Source organism: Dicentrarchus labrax, unplaced genomic scaffold (assembly GCF_905237075.1).
Source record: "Dicentrarchus labrax unplaced genomic scaffold, dlabrax2021, whole genome shotgun sequence".
NCBI classification, from domain to species: domain Eukaryota; kingdom Metazoa; phylum Chordata; class Actinopteri; family Moronidae; genus Dicentrarchus; species Dicentrarchus labrax.
Window position 1 is genome coordinate 15,801,562 of NW_026136716.1, and position 12,260 is coordinate 15,813,821.

Genomic DNA, 12,260 nt, shown 5'->3' on the forward strand with positions numbered 1-12,260 from the left:
TTGTTCCTTGTAACCCACAAACAAGCCAGTATGGTTACAACAGTATGACTAAAAACAATTAAGCTAAAGCTCTGTTCCCTTTTTGCTTCTGTATTTAACTTGACGTGTGTGAAAACATGCAAACAAAGAAAAGCACATAAAGAGGGAAAATACAATAAAGAGCTATTGCCACTGAACAGAAAAGAATAAACCTCACATACCTGTTTTAAAAGGGCAGTATCTACATCCACATTGGCCACAAATGTTGCTGGCGTGTATAGTCGTACAAGAAATACCATACTAAAATAGCATTTATGTATTTTTTTTGGTGAAGTGTGAAGGTTGAAAATGGATTTGAGCATGAAAGTTCTTTTAAACATGTCAAAGTACCATATAGGTCACAAGATATTATTTGGTTAAAAGTTACTATTGACATCTTTTTTACTTTTTTCCTTATAGTGGGGTCGTCAGAACTAAATTTTCAGTCCCATTACTGGTAAGGCTCTAAGAAAAGTTCAATGATAAGAATTTTGTTTCAGCAGTTTGAAACTTTCATACTGGGAGACAAGGTGGTAAAAACACTACAATTTTTGTCCACAGGGGCCATCAGAATCAACAAAAAATTAATTATGCAATTAAACAATTAGTATGAAAATATATTGAAAGCAAGTTGTCAAACCTGATTATTATGACCTGGAATGACGTCAGTACAAACTAATCATAATGGGAAAAAACATTTCCCACTGCACTTATTAAGATAGTCGATGTGTATGATAGTTGTATGTCAGGTCACAGTGGCAATTTTTTTCCTGAACTGCTTTTGCGTTCCCTCACATTACAAAATGCGTTCTGCTGATTCATAAAAAAAATGCTGGACTCAAGTCAATAGTAGCATACAGCCTGGATACATTATGATATAACATTATCAGAGAGTTAGATTATCATTAGAGTTCGGTCTAGACCTGCTCTATTTGAAAAGTGTCCTGAGATAACTTCTGTTATGAATTGGCGCTATACAAATAAAATTGAATTGAATTGAATTGAATTATGTATAATATTTATTCACAATGACTTGTTGTGCCCACGGCGGGGATGCTCACCCTCGGGTGGGGCTGGCTCAACCAAAAGTTTGTATCACTGAAGCTAATTAAAGATAATCAGTGGATGCTTGCTTACAGTAGTTCTCTATACTGTTTCCTGATTGTTGCTGTGATAGGGACAGACTGTAGCTGTGATTATCGCTGTAGCCATCTACAGTTTGAATCTATTTCTGAACTCCTGCAGTGTATATTGGAAACACATCTTTAATATCTGACAGAAGCATGGTAATTTGTTCTATTTTAGGGAAAACTGGGCAGGTTAAGGTTATTCCTTATTCCTTATTCCTTGAATTGAATTGAATTGAATTGAATTGAATTGATTTGAATTGAAAAATAAATTGAATTCAACTGAATTCTGTCATCCATTTCTATTCTCCAGCTCCCTCAGCCCTCTGTCACTCATTCCTGCAGTGATCTTCCCCATCCAAATCCATCCCACCCTCAGTGTTTTCCTTCCATTTCATCTTGTACTTATACTTTTATAGCCTTGAGCAGGTTCATGAAGGTCCTTTTGAATGTGGCATTATACAGTGTGCAACAAGCCTGATTGGTAGTTAAGTTGACATAACATAGCCTGTAGCCAATACTCAGTGTCAGTGACACAAGACTGGCAGAAGGTTGAGATCACTACCATAACCTTATATTGTGTCCATATGTTAGAAACCAGAAGGATGACAAGGACACTCAAATTCACAAGACAATGTCTGGCTTCACAGTGCTTTCTCACGAATGCTTATATATTAGCAGTAGTGCTGTCAAACGATTAAAATATTTAATCGCGATTAATCGCATTAATGTCATAGTTAACTCGCAATTAATCGCAATTAATCGCACCTTTTTATCTATCCTAAATGTCCCTTGTTTTCTTTTTGTCCCATTATTTTTTCTCATTTTAATGCTCTTATCAACATGGAAAAGTGGATCAGCTTGCTTTGTGCAAATGTTGTTTTTATGTAAAAATCATCCATTGTCGCCTGGCTTTGACGAGGGGGCAGAGAATTCGCATCAGCTGTGTGCTTGGCCATCAAGTGGTATTTCAGACTGGATGTGCTGCGATGATAACTTTAGCTCAGTTCACAGCGACAAAACACACAGATCACTTTGGTCTTGTCAGTGGAACCATTTGGCAACTTTTTAAAAGTAAACTTTCCATTCAGAATATTATTGGCATCCATTTCGGCGTCTCGCGCTCGCCATCCACTCAAAACGTAACGTTCTAATACTCTTTAACAAGTGTGTGCGGCGTGCCTGTTGTTTTGTTTCCGGTCTAGCTAGATCCTGTGTGGTGTTGTAGTTTTTCTAACGTTACTAGTTGTTGCAGCAGCATGTGAAAAAAACTTCAAAATGTGCTAGGCCAAAAAGAACGTTAATCTCGCGATAAAAAAATTGACACCGTTAAAATGGGTTTGCGTTAACGCCATTAATAACTCCTTTAACTGACAGCACTAATTAGCAGTATTATTATTTTTTACATTTTTTAATAACCATAGGTGGAACTGATTTGTTCTAACACTTTTCTGTGATCAAATGATTGTATTGTGCATACTTTGTGTTGGTGCTATCTCTGTCAACCTTTGAAGAATCATTTTATTAACACACAATTTAAGAGATATTACCCTGACAATATCTGGAGCCAGTAGCCTTCCACGTGAGTATTTAGAGCAGTGATAAGACAATCATGCCTTTTTGACAGTCACAATGGAGTGTTCTACCTGGTCAGATCTACCTTAACAATTGATAAAAACATTTATCCTTCCCCTAAAATTTGTTAGTGACCACCTGATTATGTCTTACCCCAACCTTGTCTTTCGGTAACAGATAACCATATGCAAGCTTTCATTGCTTTATTTGAGTACCCTTTTGCAACCTCCTATCATCCATCTGACCATCCATCCATCCATTCATTCATCTTTCCAGTAAGACTACCTCTTCAACCTTGCATGTAGCAGTATTGTACCTCTATGTTTTACACTGTGATTAGTACTGTCATTTTAATGTATTACTCCATCAATTCATACCTCAATTCAGTTGTTATTTTTCCTGCATTTCCTTCTCCCTCAACTTTTATTGCTATCTTCCCTGCTCACATCACACATTCCACCTGTTCCACCACTGAAGTTATTTTCCCTATGTTCGGGAAACCATGTTTCCACTCAGTGTGTGATATGTTCTATGTTAGGGGAAGCTGGGCAGGTTAAGGAATCCCTGGTTTAGATTTTGCTCGGAGTCTAAATGTACCAATAGATATGACTGGCATTGATTTGCACAACCATGATTGCTCATCTCCTGCAGATGTCTCTTCTCTTTAGAAAGAACCCTTCAACTAAATTATGTCATCCACTTCTCTTCTCCTGCTCCTGTAGCCCTCTGTCCCTCACCTTTCAACAATATTCCCTCCCTCTATTCCTCTGTCCCCCGGTCTTGCAGTGGTTTTCCCCTTCCCCATCCAACCCACCCTTAGTCTTCTCCTTCCATCTCATCTTGTACCTATATTTTTATACTGGCACAGCAGCAGGTTCTTGAATGTCTTTTTGAATGTGGCGTTGCACAATGCGTAACAAGCTGGGTTGATAGTCGAGTTGACATAACACAGCCAGTAGCCAATAGCCCACACAGTGTCAGGGACACAGGATTGGCAGAAGGTTGAGATCAACACCATGACATTATACGGTGTCCATGTGATGATGAAAGCCAGCAGGATGGCGAAGATAGTCTTGGTCACCTATAGAGAGTGGGAAGAAAAGAGACAAGAAGAGTGCACTGAACAAGAGATAACAGAACAAAGGAAAATCAGCCTTTTCTCTCATGTCACCGTGGTATGAAAATCTATTTGCTGAGAATTAAAACTTGTTTGAGATAGTTAATCCAAAAGAGTTAACGCTGTATCTGCTGTAATGCAAAATACTGTATCTGTAAGTGAAGATTGATTGCCAATAGTTACCCATACTGTCTAAATTAAACTATAAAACTAATTTTACTGCTCTTACATTGACATAGAAGCCCACTCTGCCTCATCAACCCCTTCATAGCACATTTTTTTCTCATATGAACTCCAGAGTGTCATTTATAATGCAATGAAATAAACAATAGAGCAAACTATGAAATATTAGACGTTTTTCTATTGTCATACAATATATATCATTATATCCCTAATTTGAAACCAACCTAACCACTAAGCCACAAAGCCTACGATCATGTAGTTGTAGAGAGAGCAAGTTATAGCTTAAAGGTCCATTGTGAAACATTTAGGATGATCAATTGGCAGAAATATAGATTTTTTCAAATAAGAATCTTTTGAAGTGAAGTTCATTCATGTGTCCAGAAAGACTACCTCCTCAGCCTTGCATGCTGCAGTATTGTACCTCATCAAGCTATATTTTTCTATTCATTATTCTGCCATTTACATTTATGCCTTATCATTTACATAGATGATTTAATCATATTATTTAAATATGGCGAATTCAGTGCTACAAACAGTCTGCGCTTGTATGTGCTGGCACTTGGAAATGCTCTTTAATTGATATTTGGAAAGAGGGCCCTGGTCAGTCAGTATATTTATTGTGATGTAACATAATAATTTCCACTGCATGTTGCTGTCTCGGAAAACTGGACATTTGTAGCATTCAACGTATTAAATTTCTAATTTCTAATTAATTCATGACATTTTAAATTAATGCGGATGTTGTTAATGCATTTCTGATGTTTTATACAATAAACCACCCATATCCCAAACATCCTTCCTCACTGCTGATGTTTTGAATTTCAACTGTAACCGGTGGTGATTTTGAAGAGTGCTAGACAAAATTAGAACAATATGGTAAGATACATACTCTGTCATTTTAAAAGCTCAGAGGAACATTTTCAAATTAAGTGAAGTGACTGCCACACAAAAGCAGCTCCACAACAGCTGCTCTATACCATTCACACACTGGTGGACTAGGTAGTCCCACCTGTACACCAGCAACATGCTGCCATGTAAAAACAATAGTGTTAGCTTTGTTTTTTGTCATGATAAATTATATTTCTGTCTTCTGTGTCTGAATGATCAGGGGGATATTTGCTTTTATTACCTATTCTTTATACTGTGCTTTTTCACACATTTAATGGACACTGAAAAGGGACACAACCTATATTTATATAATTACCATGTTATTTTGACCAAGCAAACCAGTTCAAGGGATAGGTCAGGTTTTTTTAAAATCGTTTTTTAGTTTTTTGAAACTTATTTTAGCCCTTAACTTAACTTTAGCACTTAAACTAATCTCCGTCTAACTGCAGGTAATACACTATGGACAAGTAACTTATACAACCACGCCCGAACTATCTCTTTAATCAAATTCACACCAAAAAAAGCAATGCAAACTATAAACATTTAGAAAATCAGAATAATTTCAAGTTGAAAGACATAATTTTACTCTCCTTACAAACACTCATTTCTGCCTTTGTGTTCATCCACTGCCAATCAAAAACAGCCACTTTATGTAATGTATATCTGTCCATCAGCACACTATGTATCCATTTATGCCTGTGCAGTGTATCATTAACATACTTTCTTTTCTCTCGCAGCCATCTGTCTTTTCCTCTTCACTTGACTTCTAGCAATGCTTGCAAACTTTCTCGCCACAGTCCTTGGACGGCTGATTGGGATTGAATGCCTCTCGGCTCCCTCTACAGGAGGGACAATCTCTATAGCTGTGATGCATTCGTCCCCGGTCTGCTTTGTTACAATCTTTATTTTGGACCACTTCGAAGTGGAGTTCATCTTGGGCTCTGCAGGATTGGCTGTTGCCATGGCAACGGAGTTGGGATTTGTTGCAGCCTGTGAAGACCCAAGAGAGTTTTGTTAGAAACTTTTAAAGCCAGTGTGACCTGTTGAAGGGTGCATGATGGTGCATGAAGTCAGGCAAGTCAGGATTCTTTCTTAAATTCAATGAAAACAATTATTGTGTAACAAACTAGAAAGAGTACTAAAGCTTCTAGTAAAACATTTTCTCAGTTGCTTGGGCACATTGACTGAAACACTATTGCTGCTCTCAAACCATTAAGTCAAGACAGTCCTGAAAAGTATGTCAGTAAGCATAAATTGTCTGTCAAATATTCTCTATAGCTAAAGACCAAACGGATGACCCACAAAACGTGGTGGCATTGTGGAACCTACATGTCTCTGCTGTGATGTTATGTGATTATGTTGTCCACCACGTCTGTCCACCTTCCCCTCTCACCAAACCAAACTAACTCAGTTTCAGTCCCTGTGGCGTAAACGTGTTTGAGAAATTATAGATGAACATGTGATATGTATTGGAATTATTGGGTCTCCATCAATAATTTTGTAAGACCTGCTCTATATGAAAAGTGTCCTGAGATAACTTAATGGTTAATAATAATAATAATAATAATAGCACTATACAAATAAAATTGAATTGAATTGAATTGAAAAAGTCTGTAGGGGAAGTTGGGGTCATTTTAACATTACCTGCCCTCATAATGATTTTTATCGGGTTCTCATTTTTCACCCCCATCAAAGGAATAAATACAACTGCAGTTACCCATAATTTTTCTGTGTACTGGCTGGTCCTCCTGTAATTTATATTATATTTTTTATATTTGGTAACATGAATTTTTCAATACTGAGTAAATTTTTTTTAAACTATTCACACTGTCAACACAACAGAAGTTTACCTGGGCCATAGCAAGGACTTTTATAATAATAATAATAATAATAATAATAATAATAATGCATTTAATTTATAGAGTGCTTTTCAAAAACTCAAAGACACTTCACATGAGTTAAAAAGGAAAAGAAAAATCTAAAAACAACAGAAATTATAGCTATATCTACAACAGTCAACAATAATTAATTGTTAAAATCATTTGTTAGATGTTTGATTGTAAAATCAATCTTTCTTCCTCCTTATTGATCTAGTGATTCAATTATAAATTATTACGTCATTAGTAATCATTACAATTAGGAAATCTTGTCATTACAAAATCTGTAGCTTCACCCAAGGACCCAGAGGAGACTGACTTCTCTCTCATACATGCAAACATATTTATTTTCCATAACCACTATGTATTTGTTTTCAGGATTAGCAGTAGTGTAAGCATTGCAACTATTGCTAGATAACTGTCCAAGCACCAAATCAGGATGAAGATTTTGTGCACTGTCCCCTTTGAAAGGAACTCTGATTGTGTGCCAGTGGTTCTAGTATAATGTAAACTACTGAATTGGTGTATTGTTTGTAATGGTTGTTGTTTGCTTGCTTGTGGATTTATTTTTGAGAATAACGGAGCTTGAAGCCAGGCCAACACTGGAGGAATGAGAGGCCTAGTGCCACAATGTTGATGTAGATTCTGCACACAGTATTTTATTTTGAAAATTGATCCGATTCTCTATGTGGCACCGTGTTCGGTGGAATTGGCCTCTGCCAATTACCTTGTAACTCTAACTCTATTCCCTGTTGTCAAACTAGTCGAAATGTGAATTTACACTGGCTCTACAGCTGTTTTCCTCTCACTTTTTTTCTGCTCAGTGTGTGTACTGTGCTGTTGAATGTCTTCACTGAGTGACTCATTCTTTGGAGGTAGACAATTAAATTAGCAAAATAAAATTACAAAAATTGCCCAAAAATAACAGTCGCTGAGGCCAATATCTTTGTCTAATCACCCAACCCTAATCCCTACCAGCCTGGACCCTCACCACTTTGCATTCAGAGGCAACAGTTTCATAGAGGATGCCATCCCCACTGCCTTCCACTCAGCCTTCACACACCTTGAGAAAAACAACACTAGTGCAGCCCCTCAGAGAGAGAGACTCAATGTCAGGAGGAAATTAACTTGCAGAGTGGTGACAGCAAACCAAGAAGCTGATTTTCAGAAAAAGGAGGCAAAGACACATCTACTGTATGTCTACATCAGTGGAGCTGAGGTAGAGCAGGTGAATAGTTTTAGGTTCCTGAGAATCACCATCACAGAGAACCTCATAGTCATCTCACATTGCCACCCTGGTTAAGAAAGCTCAGAAAAAGCTGTATTTATTAAGGAAACTTAGGAAGACGAAATTCCTGTGCCAGGTTCTTGCAAACTTTTACAGTGGAGCAATAGAACTTGCATAGGATGTGCACAGCCCAGGAAAGGAGGACTCTAGCGGGTGATTAAAACCCCTCAGAAACAGAACGGATCATCAGTGATTTCAGTGAGGTGAGGTGCATGTGCAGAGCCCAAAGGATACCAAAAAACAGTACCCACCCTAGCAACAGCCTCATTGTCCTGCCATCTGCCAAGAGATACAGAAGTATCCGTTGCCATACCACCAGACTTCAGGGCAGCTTCTTCCCTCAGGCGGTGAGACTTCTTAATTCATCCTCATCACCACCATGGGAAATAGTTATTTATTTCTATGATTTTTATGATATCTATTATACTATTATATAACTATTACAGTAGAATATATTGTGTACATAAGTTGTCCAAAGAAACTTGTCAGACCTTATTGTCTAAGTAGTCATATCCATCTATTATATTTTGGATTATATAAATACCCAAAACAATATACTCAAGTGAATATATTGGAAATAAAACACGGAATGGCAAAAAAGGGAAGTTGAACACCAACCTCAGATATCACCTTGTTATTGGTGTTGTCCTTCAGTTCTGTGGGGGGAATAAAAGCTGTGGACGAATCGTTGGAGCTTTCTTTCTCCTAGATAGAAAGATAAGATAAGATAATATTAGATGTCAACTAAGTCTGGTGGGTATACTATATATACACAGTGATGTTAATGGAGTACAAGTCAACAGTACCTGTGTGAGTCCTGGACTGGGCTGTACTGGAGGTTGAGGCTGAACTTGCTTTGGTTCCTCCACTCTGCCATTCTTCACAGCCTCCAGCGCGGTGGTAGTTGAGTCCAGACTGAGTTTGGGAGTAGATCGGGGACTGGCCTGAGGACTGGTCTCATTGTTATTGTTCTGCTTTAACAGGTGACTCTTTATCAAGCTGGGAGTTCTGGAAAAAACATAAGAACAGCTAAATTCTTTTTTTTCACAAAGCATACACCATTTAAACATTTTGAAAAACAGATATGGATAATATGTTGTGGGAGTGTTGGAAACCCTTGTAATTAACCAAATTCAGCACAGTTGTTGTGGACCTATATTTTTGTGTCAAAGTGACTAATGGGGACAACAAGTTTTGAATTTTGGCTAGTATTAAACAAAAGAGCTGCAAACATAAAACAGGCTACAATGTAATCCTTGGGGGCAATTGCACACAGTCAAATTACATCCATTAAAAGTTGTTGTTTTGCAACTGGGGTTATTATTCACATCTGACAACATGAGCATACAGAGAAATGAAACATTTTCTGTTTCTTTTGCAATGTGGATGGCCTGTTTTTATTTGATCCAAGTAAACAGACTATACAGATGAGCTCTTACAAATTTAAGGGCAGACGAGGAGAAAGAGCAAGGCAACCGGCAGATGAGTGTGAACCAGCTGCTGCAAGGCTGCCAAGCTCGGGAAACTGATAATGGTTCTATAGGTGCTGCTACCTGATGCCCAGAGAGGAAATTTCAAAACAAGACTTTAGAGTAAGAATTTACACAGAACCGGATAAAGCGAAGAGAACAGAAAATGTTTCATTTCTCTGTAGTAATCCTTTCCTTAATGTTAATTTTATCAGATCAGTGACAAAAACAAGCACTTTTAATAGACATACTTTGCTGGTGTGTGATTGCCCACAAGGATTACATCATACTTTACTTTACTCTTACTTTACTCCCTTCTTCTCTTTCTTCTCTGGTTTGTGTTTGGAAACCCTGCTCCTGGAGGCCAGGGAGATGTGGATGTACAGGACTGTCATAATAATGACAGGAAGATAGAATGCTGCTATAGCTGTCCCAAATGTCACTGCAGGGTTAGAAAGGAACTGTAGAAAGAAAGAAAGAAAGCAAGAAAGAGAAACCCGTCTGTCATCTACAGAGAATGTTTACATATGCAGTAAAGTTTATGCAGATGGATGGATGTGCTGAGTTACAGTATCCACGTACAACCACCTGTTATCACATGACGGATGTTACACATTTATGTCACGTGATCTGAGCCAGTGTCAAGGGTGGCAGTAGCTCAGTCTATGGGGACTTGGTCCCACAGACCACAATACGGGGTGTGGACTGGTAGCTGGAGAGGTGCCAGTTTTCACCTCCTGTGCACTGCTGAGGTGCCCTTGAGCAAGGCAACCTAACCCCAAGAAACTGCTAACATGGCAGCCCATCACTCCACCATCTCTCTCCCTGTTTGCATGTCCACAAGTGTGTGTGTATGTATAAAATAAAAAACTGTGAAAAAACAATTTCCCCAATAGAGGATTAATAGAGTACATATCTTCTTATCTTATCTTAATTAACTCAATGAAAACTGTGACAAGCTACAGATTTATAAATTAATTCATTTAAAATGCAACTATTTTTAAAACAACCCTTTCTTTACTGAATGCACTTTAAATTTTATTTTGGGAGAAGTGAGAAATGACAGTATATTACAATAACTTGGCAGACAATGAATGTGCTTATATTCTAAAATCCTGTCTAGGATCAGTCAAGTTTTATATACTGTACCTGAATATAACACTCTCCAGGTGGCACTGTTCGCTGTCCAACAATGAACTGCCAGAACAAGATGGCAGGAGCCCACAAAATAAACGACATGATCCATGCTGCAGCAATCATTAAACCTGCCATCTTAGTTGTCCTTCTTGTTGGATACGTTAGGGGTTTAGTCACACAGAAATAACGATCAAAGCTGATGATCAATAAATTCATCACTGAGGCGTTTGAGACAACATAATCTAAAGCTAGCCACAAGTCACAGACCACTGGCCCGAGGGGCCAGTAGCCAACAATGATGTAGACTGTGTACAAATTCATGCTGAAAACACCAATGATCAAATCAGCGCATGCTAATGAAAACAGGAAATAGTTATTGACAGTTTGTAGGTGGCGGTTCACTTTGATAGAAAGCATTACTAAAATATTTCCTGTGACAGTCACAAAGCTCAGAGATCCTGTAACCAAGGCAATAAAAAACATCTCTAAAGCTTTATATGGGCTTCCTGTCCCCACTCCATCGTCCGCAGGAGAGCAGTATGTTGAATCATTAGTGGATGTGTTGCATGAGGTGTTGGAGAACAGCTCAGCTGATTGGTTGACTGATGACCCTGAAGGAAGAAAGAGAGAGATGAGAAGCTAGACAAAGCGAAATATGGCTGTAATCAACTTTAGCTGATGTCCTGTCATGGTTCTTGATTTCGTCTATGGTAGGAGGCAACAGGTTAAAATAATAACTTTACAAGTTTTCTAATCTTTTGAGTTGTTGCAGTGATAATTACATTCATGGAAAAACTAAAGAGGTGATAGACTTTGGTAAACCGAAGGGTTGAAAAGTATTGCTTGAAATTGCAAGGAAACCAGTTGGAATGTAAAAACTTTAAATTTCTTGGCACTGATGCTAATCTGAAGAGGTAGAACAAAGTTAGAAGCTATAGTCCAGTTTTAGACACCGATTGTCGAGAATTGACTAACTTTACAGTTATGTTTGGTAGCCTGACTACTGCTGAAAAGAATGTGAAGCCAGCGATCTAAGTGAGTCAACTCCAGTTTGTCGCTACATTCAAATGACATACTCGTTTCACTGCAACATATTCATCTCCCCCCTGCATCCACCTGTAGAATCTGAGTCTATGTTCCCCTGGGGGGCGTGCATGTCGGTGTTAGGAGACAATGGAAACAAGCTTGTACTGTAGCCATGGGCTGACAACGTATTGTTAAGATAAGATAAGATAAGATAAGATATTCCTTTATTTGTCCCACAATGGGGAAATTCCAATGTTACAGCAGCAAAGTGGATGGAGAAAAAAACAGTATAAAAACAGTAAGAGTAGGAAATAATAAATAAAAACACTGTACAAGAGAAAAAACAGTAAGAAATCCACAACAACAGATAACACAAATAAAACAAATAGTAGCAGCAGCAGCAGTTGCACATGGGCAATAGATTGCACAGTGAATATGGAATGGTATTGCACAGTAATTATTATTATTATTATTATTATTATTACATAGTAATTATTGCCCATTGTTATTATATATAAATATTATATATAAACATTAACTATTATTATTGATACC

The 12,260-nt window shown here is 37.8% G+C and overlaps 1 protein-coding gene across 2 annotated transcripts in view; it reads right to left on the reverse strand.

Moving 5' to 3' along the window:
• Positions 1-797: 797 nt before the first annotated feature.
• chrm4a (cholinergic receptor, muscarinic 4a) overlaps positions 798-12,260 on the reverse strand; it is a 42,506-nt gene continuing 31,043 nt past the window's right edge. Inside the window, exons 2-7 of one of the 2 annotated variants that reach the window (XM_051427285.1) lie at positions 10,692-11,290; positions 9,849-10,003; positions 8,880-9,081; positions 8,704-8,778; positions 5,629-5,898; positions 798-3,801 (exon numbers count right to left, since the gene is read on the reverse strand). In XM_051427285.1, coding sequence (XP_051283245.1) covers positions 3,556-3,801; positions 5,629-5,898; positions 8,704-8,778; positions 8,880-9,081; positions 9,849-10,003; positions 10,692-11,290 — 1,547 coding nt within the window. In that variant the 3' untranslated portion in view covers positions 798-3,555. Of the gene's footprint in view, positions 3,802-5,628; positions 5,899-8,691; positions 8,779-8,879; positions 9,082-9,848; positions 10,004-10,691; positions 11,291-12,260 lie in introns of both variants that reach the window. The other variant, XM_051427284.1, reaches the window with a different exon arrangement.